Source organism: Psilocybe cubensis, chromosome 3 (assembly GCF_017499595.1).
Source record: "Psilocybe cubensis strain MGC-MH-2018 chromosome 3, whole genome shotgun sequence".
NCBI lineage: Eukaryota > Fungi > Basidiomycota > Agaricomycetes > Agaricales > Agrocybaceae > Psilocybe > Psilocybe cubensis.
This window is the reverse complement of record NC_063001.1, coordinates 3,325,308-3,344,704: the sequence shown is the minus strand read 5'-3', so window position 1 is coordinate 3,344,704 and position 19,397 is coordinate 3,325,308. Positions and strand designations below refer to the sequence as shown.

At 46.6% G+C, this 19,397-nt stretch overlaps 6 protein-coding genes across 6 annotated transcripts; 2 read left to right on the top strand and 4 right to left on the bottom strand.

The window, feature by feature from the left end:
- Positions 1-2,191: 2,191 nt before the first annotated feature.
- JR316_0003916 (Transmembrane protein 69) lies at positions 2,192-3,476 on the bottom strand (the record flags this gene model as incomplete). The annotated part of the gene is made up of 6 exons (XM_047889685.1): positions 2,192-2,417; positions 2,466-2,520; positions 2,577-2,771; positions 2,829-2,999; positions 3,057-3,120; positions 3,180-3,476. The coding sequence occupies 6 exons, from the start codon at positions 3,474-3,476 to the stop codon at positions 2,192-2,194; spliced, it is 1,008 nt and encodes a 335-aa protein (XP_047752059.1).
- A 1,102-nt stretch (positions 3,477-4,578) lies between these two features.
- JR316_0003915 (Aspergillopepsin-2) lies at positions 4,579-5,446 on the top strand (the record flags this gene model as incomplete). The annotated part of the gene is made up of 2 exons (XM_047889684.1): positions 4,579-5,145; positions 5,213-5,446. The coding sequence occupies 2 exons, from the start codon at positions 4,579-4,581 to the stop codon at positions 5,444-5,446; spliced, it is 801 nt and encodes a 266-aa protein (XP_047752058.1).
- A 486-nt stretch (positions 5,447-5,932) lies between these two features.
- JR316_0003914 (Anterior gradient protein 3) lies at positions 5,933-7,421 on the bottom strand (the record flags this gene model as incomplete). Its single annotated transcript, XM_047889683.1, has 7 exons — positions 5,933-6,032; positions 6,100-6,332; positions 6,402-6,498; positions 6,557-6,584; positions 6,645-6,808; positions 6,876-7,022; positions 7,132-7,421. The coding sequence occupies 7 exons, from the start codon at positions 7,419-7,421 to the stop codon at positions 5,933-5,935; spliced, it is 1,059 nt and encodes a 352-aa protein (XP_047752057.1).
- Positions 7,422-9,585: 2,164 nt separating this feature from the next.
- Positions 9,586-11,292, top strand: JR316_0003913 (uncharacterized protein; the record flags this gene model as incomplete). The annotated part of the gene is made up of 7 exons (XM_047889682.1): positions 9,586-9,773; positions 9,933-10,068; positions 10,149-10,535; positions 10,592-10,718; positions 10,774-10,897; positions 10,957-10,980; positions 11,274-11,292. 7 exons carry the CDS (start codon positions 9,586-9,588, stop codon positions 11,290-11,292), a joined length of 1,005 nt encoding a protein of 334 aa, XP_047752056.1.
- A 605-nt stretch (positions 11,293-11,897) lies between these two features.
- Positions 11,898-13,360, bottom strand: JR316_0003912 (uncharacterized protein; the record flags this gene model as incomplete). The annotated part of the gene is made up of 3 exons (XM_047889681.1): positions 11,898-12,410; positions 12,472-13,011; positions 13,076-13,360. The coding sequence occupies 3 exons, from the start codon at positions 13,358-13,360 to the stop codon at positions 11,898-11,900; spliced, it is 1,338 nt and encodes a 445-aa protein (XP_047752055.1).
- Positions 13,361-13,935: 575 nt separating this feature from the next.
- On the bottom strand, positions 13,936-19,378 carry JR316_0003911 (Putative phospholipid-transporting ATPase C24B11.12c; the record flags this gene model as incomplete). Its single annotated transcript, XM_047889680.1, has 15 exons — positions 13,936-14,538; positions 14,590-14,709; positions 14,764-14,856; positions 14,910-15,016; positions 15,073-15,161; positions 15,216-15,299; positions 15,364-15,428; positions 15,489-15,566; positions 15,637-16,178; positions 16,238-16,471; positions 16,533-17,505; positions 17,570-17,762; positions 17,902-18,072; positions 18,149-19,075; positions 19,266-19,378. 15 exons carry the CDS (start codon positions 19,376-19,378, stop codon positions 13,936-13,938), a joined length of 4,392 nt encoding a protein of 1,463 aa, XP_047752054.1.
- Between the last annotated feature and the right edge of the window lie 19 nt (positions 19,379-19,397).

Below are 19,397 nucleotides of genomic sequence, written 5' to 3'. Positions count from 1 at the left end.
ATCATCAATCCATCATCATGCAACAAGCAATACAAGTCTAAGCCACCCGGGTGATTTTTGGTCTCCTTCCTACGCCAATGCATCTGCTTTGTGGGTTCTTTTGTTTGAGTTCCTGTCCTACTTATTGCTCACCAAGTCGCACCAGCTTATCATCCTGTCGAAGTAGATGCAAAGACTGTAGGATCGTGTTTGTTATTTTCTGGAGCTGAGTGGTCCTTATGAAACATCATCAGGGGATGTGAGTATCACTATGATGACTTAACATATCATCCCACGAGGAAACCTTCCCCCTCACGCAGGTCATACGAAGCAGTACGCAACAATACATCTATTGATGCTGCTGCTAAAAGGTGATGTACGTTGCGAGTCTCTGGAAGGCATACAAGGAGAAATCATGGCTCCATTAGAGATCTCAAAATGTCGGGCACAGTTTTCTCAAGTGTGTGCATATATCTCTCATGGGATTCACCGACAATTCTTAGACCATTTTGCTAACAAAGCTCTTGTGCCGTCAAATCCATCAAGCACACGCCAATGTTTTGATCCTTCGTCAACAAATTTTATACCTATATCGACGATTTGGAATAGTTCATCTTACGTCTTTGCCGAGTCGTATATGCCTTTTAAATCATACACAAGGCTCGCGATCGACTTCCCCATTTCATATCTGAGTGGGCGTTCCTAGTCCTACGTCATACCTACAGCAGGAAGCAGTTCCAGTTCTTCATGGTTCTGATTATCTGAAGAGGAACACATCCGAATTTTCGGGCCTTGTTTTAATTAAACTGCCGGTCAGGTATTGCGATCGCTTGAAGCCTCATGTGGTGACAAAACTCGATGTTGCCGAAGACACCGTTACCCTTACTACAGATGGACTAGAGGACTCGGAGATGGATGTCACTGATAACGCACGAACCATACTGGATTCGACGAATCTGGCTACCGAACGCTACAGAGTCGTTCCAACACTTTCTGACGGTGCCATTGAAGCGTATTTCCGTGTTCAAGGGAAAATGCTGGTGTTTTGATGTCTCTGTCACCCCCGATAATCGACAGCGACTGAGATGCCAGACTCGTTGCGCGATTTACGGATGTCAATTTTAATCTATTGGAGGGTCAGAATCGTATACCTTTAACTCTATGGCTCCTCATATCACCTTTACGCACACCTTTGCTCATATTCTTTTTTTCCCGAAGGTCGACTTCGCGGTTTGGTAAATACCGGCGGCTACCTGTTCTCGGAACTTCTCATTCAGCACCTACCCACATACTTCCGTTAATAAACATTACCCCGTTCGTGAGGTTGATCTTTCAGATCTATAATAATCATTGTATAGCCTATCCGATGCATCATCTCAAATGCGAAGAAGCTTCAAGATCATGATCACCGACGGCAAGAGCTAAAGCAGATGGATTAACGGGTATAACTACAAGTCTTAGCTGCTAGCGGCCGATTGTCCTATTTCTCCATAGAACACTTAGGACACCAACTTGTCGAAGAAATATCTCGACCATTCTAGACTCTGTAACATGAAGCTTGGTTTCCTTGATGAGAAAGGTAAGGAGACGTCATACAGCCCCGAATAAAATAGATCACCCAAGTATTGTGATTTTGCATAGCATTTTGATGTGATGTCTCGCTCAGAGCATGTTCACCGTGCCTAGTCGATGAGCAGTCCAAAGGCATACTCAGGTACCATTAGTCCCCGATATAGTCGCATACAGGTATGTATTCACTTGTTTTTACAATTCTGTATGCGCACGGATCTCTTTCAATTATGTACCTTGAATTCAGTATATAAGGTATAAGGTTTTCCGTTCAAAATGGAGTGTTGGCTTCAGAATTACCGACAATGTCATCATCGCCTCCCGGGTCCATTACGGAAGCAAAACCTTCAATGCTAATTGGCATGTGTGGCGCACGCGGGGGCAGATCTTCGTTTTCCATTTGGTAACATGTCCGATTGATTTCATGTCCACCCCACTTTCAATTGGCATCGGGGAACTACTTGCATATCGCTACGTTAGGCACAAAAATCTGTACACTGAATATTGGGCGAGTATACAATTACATACAAACTACATAGAGTACAGAGTGAGGCTATCGGTATTCGTGGCATACGGCGAGTGGGTTTCAATTACGTTTGTATCAAGATTTACTGCTACACTGGCGTATTCGAACAAAATCAATTCACTGCTGCTTTTGCTGCTCTTGCTTGATATCACGTTTATGTATGCGGGTGAAATGGTCAGCGTTTTCAGGTGCTGGGACTGCTTCGATGGGGCCAACAATCATGCCATGCTTAGATGGCATAGTTTTTCTTCTCTCCTCACGCAATTCATCAAGGTCATGAGTGAGCAATCCATGGCCAGCGACGGGTCCAAAGTATGATGTTCCGGCCAGAGATCCAATGATACTAAGATAGATTTCAATGGGCGGTCTACGCGGAAACTGCAAAACGTACCATGTCCCGACGAGAATTGAGAGGTAGAACCTATATTGCGAATACCACTTGGGTGCTGTGACATTGAAAAAGTCAAAAATCCGATCATTGTTTAGTTATATGATGACTGACTCCATCCAGCTACCGTAGCTTTTGAATCAGCGTACCAGAGCCCGGTGAAACCGCACCATTGTACTATAAGTGCTGTCATGGGCTGCATACCCAATGTGGGCCATGCAACCAGCATGGGGATGGTTCCAAGAATAAGTCGAGGGAATCCTTTGTGGCCTCCATATGCTGCAAATTCCATACCCCAATGCATTGCCCCTGAAATAGCATTATACTTTATAAGAGAATGTGACAAAGAACTATGAGGAAACTTACCCAAGAACGAGAGCATGACTGCACCATAAGTTACTTGCAAATTTAAAGCTTGATCGAGGATGGTCAACGCAACGCCTGGATCCATCCCTATGTCAAGGCCGCTGGCTGCGAGCTGTGCTTTGTGAGCCAAATACACAGTAGTAGCAGAAGCAGCAATGTAGGGAATTCCGCCTAGTTGAAGACCTCGTGTAAATATTTAAATCATAAAAAAGCATACGTATACCATACCAGCCAAGCCAAGAACGAAGATAGGCTGCGGTACTTCATGGGCAATCTTAGAAGTAATTCCAATCTGTAATAACATAGATTTGTTAAGAAATCCTATGATGTAATGCATTGAACATGCCCCACAAATGATGCACCACTTGAGTCGACGACGCTGTCCATAGTAACATTCGCCCCAGCAATCATCTTAGCGAGATCTTGCGCCGAGTTTCCAAGTTCTTCCTTCACATTTGTAGCTGCATGTTCAAGGCTTTGACTACCAGGACGGCCGGAGACACTGCTGGCAACCAATCTTGCCTGCTGCAGAATGGAGGTACTTCCCATGAATTGGGGTCTTCTTACAATAGGCGGTGGGCGGCGATAGGCGAGCGGGACATTTCGGACAGCGACAGAGCGCAATAAAGGGCGAAAAAGAGTGTTCATGGTTCGTGTTCAACCTGTAAATCTCTCATTTTGCGCCTCTTTTGAGTGCTCCAGGAAGACTCCGAGACAAACACACTGACGTCATTTACCCAAACGCGGTCACGCAAGCGACCGTCTATAAATAGATGCGCTTGATTTGCCGCTGGAATCCCAAGTCAAACATTGAAGGTCAAAAAAAGCAACCATTATCAAGTATTATCCCAAGTATGTAGAGACTGTTACACAAGTAGAGTAAATGCAACATATATCACTTTGATTGAACATCACAGTACCCTCATATATGTAGTGGATATTATTAATTTGTATTGCAATAGCGCGCATTGACACCCACAGAGCAATTTTATCGTGTCATGTTAGTACATAGTATACAGCGGCATAATTAAATAGCGGAACTATTACAAGTTCCACCGGTTTTCGAACGACCGGGTATTCTGTCCTAATAACACTATCGCAACATTGAGATAAATTATATGACAAGAAGCACTACAGTCCATGGTTTATCGTGACAGTTTTACTTGCTGTAAATCTATCAGATGAGTAATACACGTCATCTAGGATGCATATGCCGCGATAGAATGATACGCATGCCGGTGCAGCGAGGTATAGTTTTGTGAGAACGTCGGAAAGGCAAATGCGCTATTAATAAGTCATCTAAAAATAACATTGCTGCAACAACCATGTAACCTTTCTTCTTTCACTCACGATTCTTGCATGATTATCACAACAGCCAACGCACATGATAGCAATTTTAGTCGTTCCGTTTCTTATCTCACATCTCCATCTGCATTCAATTTCCTTGTTTGTGCATCCTCGCCGCAGGCTAATACGAAACCGGTGCATTCGACAACGAAGTTGGTATGCAAGCGAAGAAAATCGTCGTGATATGGAGTCACTGCAGCGTGCTTCAGAGCTTCTCTTCTTCACATGATGCAGCGCCCCATGCGACCTGATTAAAAAATATGGGATATCACAATGCGGTAACTGTAGCGGTTCTGCTGAATATTCTGACCAGTATACAGGAAGAATTGTACTATAAAACCTGTCGTAGCTCAGGTGTTTTCTAACCAGCTAGCCTTCGCTCGTATCTTCTGACAAACTCGACATGAAGTTCTCCACTGCTGCCGTTGCTTTTGCATTCCTCTTCGCCGATCTCGCGGCCGCGCGTCCTTCCCGCCTCCAGGAACGCATTGCCTCGCGTGCTCGTAGCTCGCGTGCCCTTGTTCGCGCCGACCCATCAAGAGTTTTGCAGGCAGGTGTAGTCCCAACCAACAACAGCCACGTTGAATTCAGTTCCAACTGGTCTGGTGTCGTCCTCGAAAGCCCACCTTCTGGACAGACCTTCACGACCGTCACCGGAACCTTTGTCGTCCCCACACCCAGCGGCAATGGCGCTGCCTCTGCCTGGGTTGGAATTGACGGAGACACTGCCCAGAACTCCATCCTCCAATCCGGTGTTGACTTCACCGTCACCAACGGTCGCGTCTCTTACCAAGCTTGGTTTGAGTGGTTCCCCAACTTCGCGATCGACTTCAACAACTTCCCCATCTCTGCCGGCCAGACCATCACGGTCAGCGTTCACTCCACATCCAAGACTACTGGTACCGTTGTGATGACCAACGTCTCCACCGGCAAGTCAATCACCCAGTCCGTCAGCGCACCTTCTTCCTCGGTAAATAACACTCCGCGTTCCAAGTGAGAATTCTGGCTAACTAACTCCGTCTAATTCATTTAAACAGGCTGCCCTTGCCGGCCAGAACGCTGAGTGGATCGTTGAGGACTTTGAGGAGGGAGGATCTCTTGTGACCCTCACCAACTTCGGCACAGTCACCTTCACCGGTGCTTCTGCCTCAACCTCCTCCCAATCCGTCGGTGTCACCGGAGGCACCATCATCGACATGCAGCAGAACTCGAAAACTCTCACCAGCGTTTCCATTGGCAGCAGCTCATCCCTTTCCGTCACCCACTTGTAGATTCACGATTATTTAACGATAACACGCCAGACCTTGTAGTAGTATGAGTCGTCACTGGATGGATCTATGTACTATCTTCAATTGAATAACTTTATTGTATCAACTTGACCTTTGAGGGTTCCATATAAGCAGCGTCGGTTTAAGGAAATATATTGCGCATTGCGGCTGCTATAGACCGCGTGAGCAGTTAAGGGTATATTGATTGATAGATTCCGTCATAACGGAACACCTGCAGTTAACAACCGAAGTCCGCCACTTCTGACTCGAACAATAAGAAAATATCAGGCTAGGTGACTTGCGATTGCAACGTTTTCAACAGCTGATTTCAGGTCTGAGTTTTGCATCAAAGGTAAAATTATAATCAGTATGATATATTGTCAAATATCAGTCTACTATAAAGAAGATCGAAGGCTCGTAATATATAGTACCGCAAAGTGCGAGTAGCTAGGACTAATTATGTATAGATATCCAGACGGAAAGAATGACTCAAACCCTCAATGGCAACAACTTGACAACTCTATGTTTCTTAACCTCCATTCCTTGCTCACCGAAGTAACGGCGTGTCTGGAAGCTCCAGTGTAAAGACCTGAGAAAATACAGTTATTTCATGTCAGACACCGAAGAAAAATACTACAAAAAAAGAAAGTGCATACCCCACGATCCAGTCCTGGAGACCTTGCACATATCGTGCAACCATGTCGTCAACTTCTGGGTTCCATGACGGCAAGTTTTGTTTGTTTCGGCAGAACGTATCGATGGTCTGTGCGCATAGCTCTCCAACATAGTCCACAGCCTCTTGCAAGGTCATGGCGTTGTGATGCATGAGGATAATGATCATGTTATGCGTGTCGCCTCGGGATTGTTCAACATTGTATGAAAAAATGTCCTGTGAGGATAATTAATTAAACGTGTTTTTTGCATGGGGGACCATTTGAAAAAATTCATAATAGCTCACATTAGACCAAGTTACGAGGTCGTTTGCGCCTTGACCAAGAGCATGAATGACAGGATGATCCACAACGAAATCCGGAAGGTCTATGTCCTGAGCATACCTGACAGATAGATTAATGACTGCACATTTGTCAACGTCATACACGCGACATAACATACTCAATAAGTGCCCAACAAGGCTTGCATCCTACCAGACAGTAATTATCAGCAGCCGAACAGCGCCAATTTGTGTGAGATTTAGCATTACCTGATGTGTCTCTGCGAATGTCGATGTACGTTTCCAGATCTGGAATAATACCCTCATCACGGGCTCGCGCCTCAATGTTCACGCAAGTGAAGAAAAGTGACATTGTCTCTTTGAACCTAGCTTGTGCACCAGGGCCGCAGCCTGGAATGCAACGCGCCCAAAAACTAAAAATAGAATTAGCCCACGATCCGTTGGCGATCAAAAGGTTAAATAAATTGGATCGACACTGACTCTCTGGCAAGCTTTCCAGGATTAAGCTCCTCTTTGCGTCCCGCTGCTTTAGTGGGGACGTATTCATCACTGAACCATAAAGCATTCATGACGGAATCAGCTAAGACGTTAGTCTCCCGAGTCATCATTCCATCGCTGATGTTGTCACTGGCAGAAATAACATTGAATGAGTTCAGCGGCAAACACAAGCATCAGCCTCATGTCCCGCACAAGAGAGACATGAGGTTATGCGGAATAATAAAGTGGTATCACGCACAGATGGAAAAGGTAGTTCATGAAATCAGACACGACACGTAGTCGCTCTGCCGATGCACTATGGTAGCAATAAGCCGTGAGTTCCCCCGCTTGCAGTCCACGTAGAGCCAGCCGTTGTTTAGGGTTCAGATCCGGGCAGTTAGTGTCAAGCCAGTCAACGGACTGTTGAGCGACTTCATCACCATTGACGTTATAGGACAACGCAAATTTACAATGGGATACAAGATCAGGAAGCTTGAACGAAGTCGGCTTTGGAGGCGAGTTGATGACGGGGGTCAAAGCAATAGTCATGGTGGTTGAGCACGGGGTGGAAGGTCAACAAAGAGAAATATAAAGGACGGGTCGAAGATATATGTTGAACCACGAGGTAAAATACGCGAACTCAATGTTCCAGGGGTAGGCTCGAGGACGAGAGCGTGGTGGGGATAATCCACGGAGAGGTGTCCCTTCTTAAAGTTCGCGTCACGGTCTTTGCGAAGGACGTGCTCATTTATTTGACCTTTCCGCGTTGGCCCTTTCTTCCCCCATTCTCAGGCCCGATACTAATTAGTCCATGATCCCAGGAAATCGGGGGTACGATCCAAATCTAATATCTGCTATACGGCATCTAAATTTTTGCCAATATACGTGAGCTTTTCATCAGTGCTTGACTATGAAAAGGTCAACTCCCACCTCGCCGCAGAGTTCAAGCCTAAGTTGTTTCCTGCCATTGACCCGACATAAACGTAGTCCTCGAATGCAAAATATGCTACAACCAACTCCCGATTGTATAGGGTAATGGGTCTTTAAAACATACGGCGGTGGCGTTCGCTCCCTCCTTCACGGCAGCAAATCAAAGTAGGAATATGTAAAGATTATGGCAAGGTCGAGAACAAAAGAAAAGCGATGATATTCCCATACGCATTGACAATGTGTCCCCGGCGAGGCGGAGCCAAATGGTTGACCATATGTGTTTGACAGAATAGATTTGACCATGCGCGGAAACTAGTGGAAATAACATTACCACCGAGACCGTCCAATTATGCTTGGTTTATGAGACATAGACCGTATAGTCTTGGTATGTGTTAAAAGGACATAAAAAGCTAGGATGACCGCGACATACCGACTCGGACCTACATCAGAGAAAAAATGAGGTGGCGCCTACAAACAAATAAACGTCACGGACTAAAAATTTGCTAATGCAGGTAGTATTGTTGTCGGGCATCAGGTCCGTTCAGAGGCGCCGGCCGTCAAGGCCGCTATCGGTAGCTTGTAGTGGCTTGCCTCAAGCACTTGTGATTACTATTTTCAGGATTCAAAAAGATTTAGACAATTGCGTGTCTAGAAATGGAGGTAGATTGGATTCTGAAAAATGGAAATAGTCGTCGTTACAGATTTTTGAACGGCGTACGTTATAGGTAACCGGATCACATACTCTCCATTTCCACCGGGCCTCCTGGTCCCAACTGGTAGCTAGGTGTGCGATCGCTCACTAGCGATAGAACGGCGCCTACAGATGCAGTTATAATCATATATAGTATTATCAGGTGCACTGCAAGTCTGACAGACTAATGCATTCATTAGCTTAGGTGTCAAATGAGCGTCTGGGCTGTGGGTTTTTTTTTTTTTTTTGGCTCGGAACATCGAGACTTATATCGGGATTTCGCAATAAAAGATAACCAGTGTCAAATCAAGAGAACACGAGATATTATAGGACTGACCTTGCATTGGCATCAGTCAAGGCACGATATGTAACAAATCCCGTTGGTCTAAACCAATGACAGGCGTAGGTGCCCACGCCATGAGCATAGAGCAGAGCCAGGAACGCAGATGACACAATCCGAGGAGGTGATGTAGAGAACGGCAAATCTTTGGGGCTCCACCATAATCGTGAGGCTTCAGAAGACGGTGAGATTATTGGAATGAAGACAGCATCAAGACTTGACATATTTCAGAGACAATTGCAAGGTGGAGAGCCTCGTGCAATACAAGATTGTTTTCATGTGTGAAAATCTGGTGCCTCGCGTTACTTGGGGACTACAATCCAAGTAGGAGATTGGATCTTCCGAGCAGAGGCCGAAAATGAAGTGCATTATAGTCGCTCCATGAGGCATGATGAAGTTTTTGAAGATCTTGTTGGAACAAAATGAACAAAGATTTGATGAACCGTTGGGTGATAAATTTGTGAGACAGCACCGGAGCAAAATTGCATGCTTTTCCGCTTTCATGACGATGTTATACAAAAAGACGAAGTGATATACGAAAACAACACGGGCGTTGGAACTTGGAAAATATGAGATACGAGTGAAAGTACGAGAAAGCCCTGGAACATCATGGAAGAGGACAAGCAACGATACGCCGTGCCACGCAAATAAATAAATCCGCTAGACCAACCTTAACCCGTTCACTCCGGCCAAATAAACTCGAAATCTGTTCCCATCTCTGCTACGTACATCGACAACCTCCTTCATTATCAATGGCACTACCTCCTAGCACCGCTAACTGGCACTGGAAGAACAAAAACGTTACTCGCTGGGGCACCGAATGGTTTGAACGCGAACTGCCCACCATCACCATCACTGGTGACACTGAGGGCGAGAGCGTTTCAATTTCGCAAGTGACAGAAGTGGATGGAGATATTGAACTGGGTCAGAGGAAGTCAAAGTGAGTGAAATCAACTTGACTTTGGTCCCTTTAGTCTGCTAGTCTGCCTCCTCCATGTTGCCGTGTCAATCCAACATGTTTTTTCTTCTCGTTATACGATAAATTTATCTTATATCATGCTTGAAACTCGTGCTAATCCATGATTTCTGGCGCATATAGGCTAATTACGATCTTCGATTGTAAAGTCGTTCTAAAGTGGAAGGGCACGACTAGCGATGGCACAGAAGTAAAAGGCACCCTCACAATTCCAGAAGTCTCCCATGAAATTATCTGTGACCAACTGTCTGAATTTGTTGTAAGTAATTGCTATCTTCTTCCACCTTTTTTGGCATGTGCTGTCTAGTCGAATTTTATCTGATATATTCGCTTTGCCAGTACAACTGGCGTCTTACTACAGAATCCTCCCCAGCCGTTGACTCCGTATTCACATTGGCGAGGACCCGGCTGCCTGCCGCTTTGGAGGCTAAATTTGCTACATTCCCGGCTGCAATCGTCGATACCCATGGCAAAGATCTAACTGTCAGTGCCGATCCCAGTCGATCCGGGACTCCAGTTTCCGCCAATGTAAACGCAACAAAGCCAACCCCTGTTGCCTCATCATCATCTACTCCCGCTCCCGCCGCACCCAAAGCTCAAGAGAAAGCAAAAGTGAACTCTACCTCCATTGTGGTTGAGGCTGATTTCCGTGCCTCTTCTGACGATCTCTTTGGTCTTTTGACGGACGAGAAGCGTATTCCAATGTGGACTCGTGCTGCCGCTCAGGTATTAACCCTTCATTTCCTTCATATTATCACATTCTGAAACTTCATTGCGTTTAGTCGCAAGGCAAAGCTGGTACTGAATACTCTCTGTTCGGGGGTGGCGTGAAGGGCAAATATATTTCCCTGACGCCACAGAAGGAGATTGTTCAGACATGGGCACTCCATAGCCCAACATGGCCTTCAGGTTCGTTACTGCGCCTCCAATTCCTCTTTCGAAGAGAATGCTCACTCTGCTATAGGACACGAGGCTACTCTTACGACAACTTTGGAACAAGGATCTGAATCAACCAAGGTTGTTTTCTCTCTCGCTGGTGTTCCTCTTGGTATGGAGGATGAGATTAAACGGAATATTGAAGGATACTAGTAAGCTCTTTTGATTAGTTTTACCCTCCTCCATCGGTGTATTGATGACCTTTTACTAGTATCCACGGTTTCAAGTCCATAGGGTACGTTCACCTTATCCCATCAGCCCCCGTCTATTCCTCTTCCTACCTGCAAAACAAATCGAAACTGGGGCCTGCCGTACATCGCGATCAGACTAAACCATCTACATTTTCGCCCTATTTTCCAGCGGTAGCAATAGCCGTTCTGGTGCTTGCAGCAGCATTTGCAATACCCCTCCTTTCATCGTCGGGCATCCCTACTCCCCCAGTCTCTTCTTCCTCCAAGTGATTCCTTTTTATTGAATAATTATACTGAGCATGTTTTTTCTGTTTTTCTTTTCTTTTCATAATTATAGGTTGGGAACTGAACTGTAAACCGACCCTGATACCTGTCGACGTGGAAGCGAGCAACCTTGCTTCCGTACCGTTGTGCAAAGAGTCGCTCATTGCTCTAGGATAGAATTGGAGAAGGAACCGAAGTAGAAATCAGATTGTACGATGCATACAGTAGAAACTATAGCAATAAATCAAATTGGGAACATCTAAAATGCTTATATACATTTAATCGTTCACCTTGCGCGTCTTCCTCTTCGAAGTGTATTTGGCGCCTGCAATGACTGCATGATACGTACAACCACTTAATTGACTCGAAGAAAGCTACTGCGTCGAAATTGCGTCACTATTTTTAGAAAGAGCATTTGAGTTCTTTGGGCGCAAGAATCAATTTAGGTTTCAAGACTAGAACCGCAAGCTCATTGAATCTTGATTCATAATGCTTGTAAAATTCAAGAAATCAACTCCATATTGAATGATACATGACTGTTACGACAAGTAGCAAAACACTGATCGACGGGTGCAAAACGACTTCGAAAGCAAGAGAGAAAAGCTGGATAGTTTTGGTAAGTACAATTCAAATGACTCCGGAACTAGAGAAAGAAAGATAGGGGTAAAAAATCTGGCAAAGTGTACAACTTAAATGATCAGTCAGGGTGGATAGTAAGCTCCAAACAGACATCCAGAAGTTTATCAGAACTGTCAATTCTGTCCAGTTGATCCTCATCGTCTGCACTGCCCAAGAAATATATACTAGATCCTATCAAAGCAAAGTAATAGAATTGTGCTGGTTGTTGAATAAGGTCATTTGCGGCTTCGATGCTCAGGCAAACAATACGATTGCAGGGGAATAGAAAGAAACGCCACATCTCGGGAACGAGATGGTCATGGTCGATTCCAGTGGTTTGCCATCCGCAGATGATGACGGATTCGGCAGACGTTATTGGGGTATAAAGTAAGCGTCGTTTTTGGGGAGAGAAGTTGAGATATTGCGTGGTACTCCCTGGCGGGTAATTATTCGGAGGGGGGATATACGAGCAAGCAGAAAAAAAGGAGAGACTGCAAGGAAGGTTTATGTCTTCAGTCATTATGCGTGCTAGTTCGAAGGTGTGGTATTTGGTATCAAAGTAGAAAATGTTCTTTTTCGTGAAAGTCGCTTCCTATCAAATGCTTAAGTGTTCAGTCATATCCGAATCTTAGTGATATAAAGGGCGCACTAACAAAAGAAGGCATCTTCCTCGAAGGGAAAAGGAGCAAGCGACCGCCAAAGAAAACGGGGACCCCATGTCCAAAATTTATCTCCTCAGGGACATCTTGCGGTGGATAGGGCACGTCAGATACAATCCACTTCCAACGATGGATGTCCCAATCATGCTCCAATATGCTGTACGATCTGAGGTGGACTCCTGGCTCTTCGGTGGGTCCATTAGGTCTATCGACACCTCCAAAGAGATATACCCTATTGTCGACAACAATCGCGGTAGCATCCAGTCGTGGTTGGGCCCTCCCTTCGACTTTTTGGCACCACCAGTGGGGCCGAGCTTGGTCCGTCACATCTATAAGAAAAAGTTTGTTGTTAGGTTCGCCATCCGGGATTTCATCTGTGTAAATATAGCCGCCGATTACAGCCAAAAATTTGGAGGTCCCAGACTGAATAATTGCCAGAGAAGGAAAATCGATCATGGGGAATTTCTTCTTTTCATGAGAATCGACGGTGTCAGTTACAATCGAAGATCGTCGTTTTCGGTATTGAAGCCTGTTCTATACCCCAGAATGTCAACGCTGCTAACGACCGTGGAAAGAATGGGCGTTTACAAATGCGTACCGACAGATCATCCACCTTCATAGTCAAAGGATTAAACACGAACAAGCTACACCCTTTCTTCGTCGTCTCCGCTGGCTTGTACATGTACATCATCCCATTGGACGCGTCAATAACCTGATGAAGGTCCTCAATCGTCGGGATATTATTACCAGTCACGTCTTGTAAAACCCAATGGTTTGAACTTGAATGCTCAGAGCCGTAGCATTTGACCCTCTTGGATTCCAAGGCCGTTTCATTCAAGGAAGGATCGGGGGTGTTGTCTGAATCGGTAGACGACTGACGCATGTTGAGCGCTTCACGAGGTGTGGACCCGGCGAGGCCCACAAGTTGGGGTTCGGGCGTCAACCGAGCCGACAATTGCGCGACGAGAGTTAAAAAGAGTCCGTTTTACAAGACAATCGCGATATCACTCTAAGGAATGGTGATGGTTAGCATCTAAGTTCTTGGAAGGGTCCTGAAATGGATGTCGGCGCTTCCCAAGTACGCTTTATGTAATGCTGAACGATTGATCGACAGTGCACAGCAGCATGATTAATAAAAAGTTTATTGTATTATGGGAGGTCATCAACGTGCGCTAAAGAATAAATACGACGTGAATGGTTTGGGGTAAACGTTATGGAAAAAGATGATGTTGGATACAGAAAATATACACAATACTAACAATGCAGCGTAGATCTTGGAAAACCCGATGGATGAATAAAATATTTCTAGTGAGCAGTTGATAGCGAGATGAGTTTGGGGGTGAATGAGTCATGGGGATATCAGTGAGTAGAGCTATGAACAACTGAAGAAGAACGAAATAAAGGATAGGCTGTGAAAATGAGAAAACGAGGAGAAAAAAAAAAGACATGAAAGCCTCATCAATGGTCCGCTTCCTTTTCTTTGATGTTTGATCCTTTTTTGCGCATAAATTGTCGAGGAACGGAAAGGACATGGCGAAGCCCAGTTTTGCGGGTTGTTCCAGTTTCCTGGACAGTAGCAAGGTTTCGACTGCTCTGTCGTCGCTCTGAAAGATTGGTCTGCATTCTTTGCATAGCGACACCGTTTTCCTCTGTCGAAAAATCGAAACCGCGATGCTGCGACCGTATACCAGTGGACATATCTGTCCGGCTTGCTGAACGGAGGTCCATAGAGGGTCGTACAGGAAGAGATGTGACGCTTTCCGTATGTCCATGAGATGCCATAGACGCTGGGCGAGGACGCTTCATTGCACGAAGAGGGCCGTCATCATGAAGCTCTTGCGCAAGGTCTCTTTGGGGATCTTTCTTGTAGATGTATCGCAGAATATCGACATCATCTGGGGCGAACGCAAACTTCCATGACTTGTAAAGATACCGAGGCAGCAGTGCAAGAAGGACGGTAAGGGGGATTCCAAACCAGAAAAATGCGGATTTGAAAAGGAAGTTGTTGTTTCCATAAACTGGAGTAACAAACCATCCGGGAGAGATGGCGTTGTAAACGGCCTATTGAAAAGTCAAATTTGTCCTCAAGATGTGCACAATTCTTCAACTTACGGTGTACACCAATACCAGAATATCGCCAATAAAGACAGCAAAGAAAACCCAGCCAGTCCAGGCACTAGTATTCAGTCCGTTGTAGAAGTTGGCAGCAAAGACAGCAGCAAATGCCATAGTCTACATAAGAAAATTAGAATATTTTCCCTCAATGGAACAACACCTTTCACGTACAGTTGAAAATTCGTAAAGCGAAACTTGCCATCCATCCGATCGTGCAGCCGTAGTAACATATGCGTATAGAATTAGGAAAAAGATGATTGCAGACTATGTCATTGTCAGTGGTGAATATGCGCTACTAAGAAATTATGAACATTTACCTGGAGCGTTCCATCGAACATGTAAACTATGAATTGCTTCATTCCAAACCATTTGCCTTCTCGACCATACCAGTATAACTCTGGTACCGCCATCAATACGTGATCGTCTGCAAATGCTTCGTCAATACTATTCCGTACAACAAAAAACATTAAGATAGCTTACCGGCAAATCTGTCAAACAAGCCTATGCCAATAACTGGGGCAATAGTCCAGAAAGAGTTCCAGAATAACAGATAAGTATATTCGAACACGCTGGCAAAAAAGGTCAGATCGCAGACACGAGACTGAGAAAAAATGTATACGCACTAATTTGAGCTCCAAGCGCAATATATTTGGAACCACCAGAGGACGCCAATACAGACAATGTTCTTGTAAAAGAAGTTTAGAATCCTATTAGAAAAAAAGAGGAAAATGTCAGAGGTGATTCAAATCTTTACAAAGCAGAAACACTAACATCGTTCCATTGCGAGCATATGACCAGTGACCGTGGACAAGTAATAGGCGCTTGAGGAAACGGAACTAAAAAACACTATGAACAAAGATGTCCTATTTATTGACAAGTGCTGAAAATGTGCACACCTGAGCAATTGCATAATCCGACGAGTTGACAGCCTGAAGACCTTCTTCACCAGAAATACCGACACCAACATCAGCAGCCTAAAATGAACCACAACGATCAGTTCTACACAGATCCTTCACACCCATTTAACAAAAAATTCCAACGCACCTGAATCATGCTAACATCATTCGCGCCATCTCCAATAGCCAGTGTCATCGCACCCAATCCATCCTTGACAAGCTTAACAACCAACGCTTTCTGCAGCGGCGACACACGACAGCAAATAACGCCCTCGCATACCATCGCCAGCCTAAGCAGCAGATTTTTATGCCTATCATCGGACAACGCCACCTCCAAGGCGTTACCGTCAATGACAAGCACGAAACCTCCGGGCTTATCACCATTGTTCGAACCGACAATGGACGAGATGCCTGTGTCCATCCGGCGCAGAGGGCCACCGGCCGGGTAGGACGACGGTTGGTTCGCGTTGTTGCTCGTTCGGGACATGGGTCGTGGGCTGTTGCTCAGTGCTTCGGCGTCAGCTTCGCTAGGCGCGGTGGGATTGCCTTGATTATCAAGGATATTGCTGTCGGGGAAGAACTCTTGCGCAGCGTGCAGAATCTGGTCGTACACCGCTCTTCCGGATCGATTTCCTCGAATGACGATGATGTTTGATTCTCGACCGATAAGATTGGTACTGTGTCCGATAGCTGGACGAATTGAACGTCAGTTACCCAACTCGAGAAAAAGCAGGTTATAAAAAACATACCGATGGCGGTTTCCAATTTGTCACCTGTAGCGACCCAGACCTTGATACCTGCGCGTTTTAAATCGGCGATAGTTTCCGGGACACCGTCCTGTAGACGATCTTCAATGGCAGTAGCACCAAGCAGCCTCAAGTCGCGCTCAAGCTCGTCCGAAACGGCATCGATCTTGCCATCACGGTCCTCCATAGCCACAGTCGCTTCATGATATCGCTCACTCCACGAGTTATACTCTTGCTCTATAAAAATGTTCAGCACCGTGAATCCAACTTAAAAACGGAAAGCATATAAACGACTTACCATTGATGACCTTGTATGCCAACGTAAGCGTCCTCAGACCCTGGCTCGCAAAATGATCAAGGTGCTTCTCCGTCGTCGCCTTGAGCTCCTCGCTACTACCCAGCTTGAGCCTTTCAAAGATCACATTATCCGCTCCTTTGCTCAACAAAAACAGCCGGCCGTCGTCCGCATCCAACTTGCGAAGCACCACACTCATCCGCTTGCGCGCACTCGTAAACTCAAGGATGTTAAGCAGCTCATAGCGCTCAACCAGACCCTCCTTCGCCAGCGCCGCAAGACTCTTCCCGCCCTCGAATCCACCCGCGCTCGACGGCCCAACCGCACCAGACGCACCACCGACATCCTTCGCGCTCTTCACATCCCCAACATGGTGGCCCTCGTGGCCATCAACACTCTCAATGCCCCCGGCGCTCTGGAACGGCGTCTGCAGATACAAAATCTCCTTCTCGCGCCCTCTAAACACGAACCCGACGTCCGCCGCAGCCTGCACAAGCGCCGCCTCGTCCGGGCTCTGCGCCTTATACTCGATCTTGCCCGTCTCGGGGTCCACACTTGTCAGCACCGTATGGCATAGCGCAAGCACGGAGAAAAAGCCATTGAGATGCCGCGCGTGCGCTGCGCCCGCCGCGTCCAGATCGTCGTGCACCGCGGACTCAAGGTCGCGCGCGAGGTCCGCGTCGCGGAAGTGGTGTACCACCTTGGGCGGCGGCGCCGTTGGGCCGTCATCATCTTTGTTCTCTGAGGCCGAGTCAGTGTTGTTCTTGTCCGCTGCGGTTGAGGAACCGGATAGGCGCAGCTGCTCGAGTGGGATATCCGGCTGCAGGTTTTTGCGCGAGTCGCCCGATGCATACGCAGGAGGCGGGCTCTTGACGTCAGGCGAAAAGTTTTGCTTTTCCAGACTATCCCGCTCTTCCTCTTGCTCGCCGGTGTAGATTTTACCTCCGATAGAACATTGTCTGAACACCATTGAATTCTACAGATTGCGATTGGCATTACCGAAACTAAAAAGATGAAAATAGCATAAACCCAACACGTACCTGTGTCAGCGTCCCTGTCTTGTCCGAGAAAATATATTCAATCTGGCCTAGGTCGTCGGATAAGTTCCAGCTGCGTGCCAACGTCGTCTGCTCATTATAGACCATATTGTGGTCAAAGTAAATGAACGCAGCCTGACACGTCCGCACAAACTCAATTGAGATGTACAGCGAAATCGGCACGATGTTTTGGAACCTGTGCACAACAGCAGCGACATAATAGAATAGAAATGGTCAGCGGCTTGCTTTTTTGCACGCGAACACATCCCCCCCCCCCCCCCCCCCCCCCCCGCATCGAAGGGAGATGAAAAGGGATAATAAAGTTTAATACGTACGTGATGAGTGCAAAGGCAAATGTGATTAGGCCGTTGATAGATGGATTGTCGCCCGGTCGGTTAGCGCCAAACAGCCATGGTGCAAGTTTTGGATAATACCGATGCTCAAGGACCGAATCGACAATACCACACGCAATCGCCATCATAGCCAACAGGATTAAATTTATAAATCTAAACAATAAAAAAAAGTCAAAACGTCAAAAAACCATTGCCGAGTTGTAAAAAAAAAACAAATGGATAGGCTTACACTTGCGGGTTCATCTGCCTCTCGACTTTGCTGCGCTTACTAGGCGTGCCTCCAGAGTTCATCACGATGCGCGTATCCTCGCCCGTAAAAATGACAACACCAATAACCCACGCCGTATTCCTCAACACCGTCCCTCTCAACAGCACAGTCTGCATATCCGCCGGGAACGTCTCCTTCCCAACCTTCACCGCCGCATTCAGCTTATACATATTCACATCCGGGCGGTCACAGTCAAGCCTGAACGCATTATGCGGCGACGCGCACTCCCTCGCCGAGCGCAGGTGCGAGAGCGCCGGCACCGCGTTCCGCGACTTGAGATTCGTCTCCCCGTCCAGATTCTTCGTCTCCACGAACGCCACGTTCTCCTCCTCGGACGTCGCGCAGATGATGATGTCCGCAGGCAGAGGCTCGTTGTCCATGATCTTCACAAAGTCGCCCACCGCCACGTCCTCCCACGCGCACTTTTTCCAGTGCGGCCTATCGTGCGCGCGCGCGTCCTCCCCCGAGTGCCGGTGCGGGAATATAGAATGGTGGTGATGCTGCTGGTGCTCGTCGAGGTCATCATACTCCACCTCATCCACAGGCGCCACATCCGCCTCAGTCGCAGGCGCCGTCACACCCGCAAGCTCCTCCTCCTTCCCCGCGCGCTTAACCTTCTTCATCCTGCGCCCATACGTGCGCAAGACACCACGCACAAACGTCCTGCTCTTGCGCTGCATAACATTCGGGTTCACAAAATCCCCGCCGCCTAGCACACGTACTAGCGAGTTATTCACGCGCCTGTCGGACTGGTGCCGCTTCACGTCTTCATATGCGTCTTTCAGCGCGGTGATCCCGAGCACGATGAGTAATGGCAGGATGACGAGTCCAGGAGAGATCGTCGAGAATTTGGGGAAGAACTGAAGAATTGCGATCGCCAAGAAGAATCTGATGGTGTTGATAGAGCGTAAGTAAAATAATCATAACCATAACCATAACCATAAACCCATAAACCATAATAAAAGTGAAATCGCATAAGTGTTAATGAAGATGTAACAGTGATCAAACTCGAAATGACGAGCCCTCCGAAAAAAAAAAAAAACACAAAGAGCAAGAATATCCGCGAATCGAGGTAAACCGCGAGAACTCCGGCAGACCCGGGTTAAGCTCTAAGCTCAAGCCCAGAGTCGACTTGTCGAGGAAGAACGAAACCCAACAACCGGCAGGACGTGTGCGTGTGTCAAAACGCATGATGCGATCTGAGCAAATG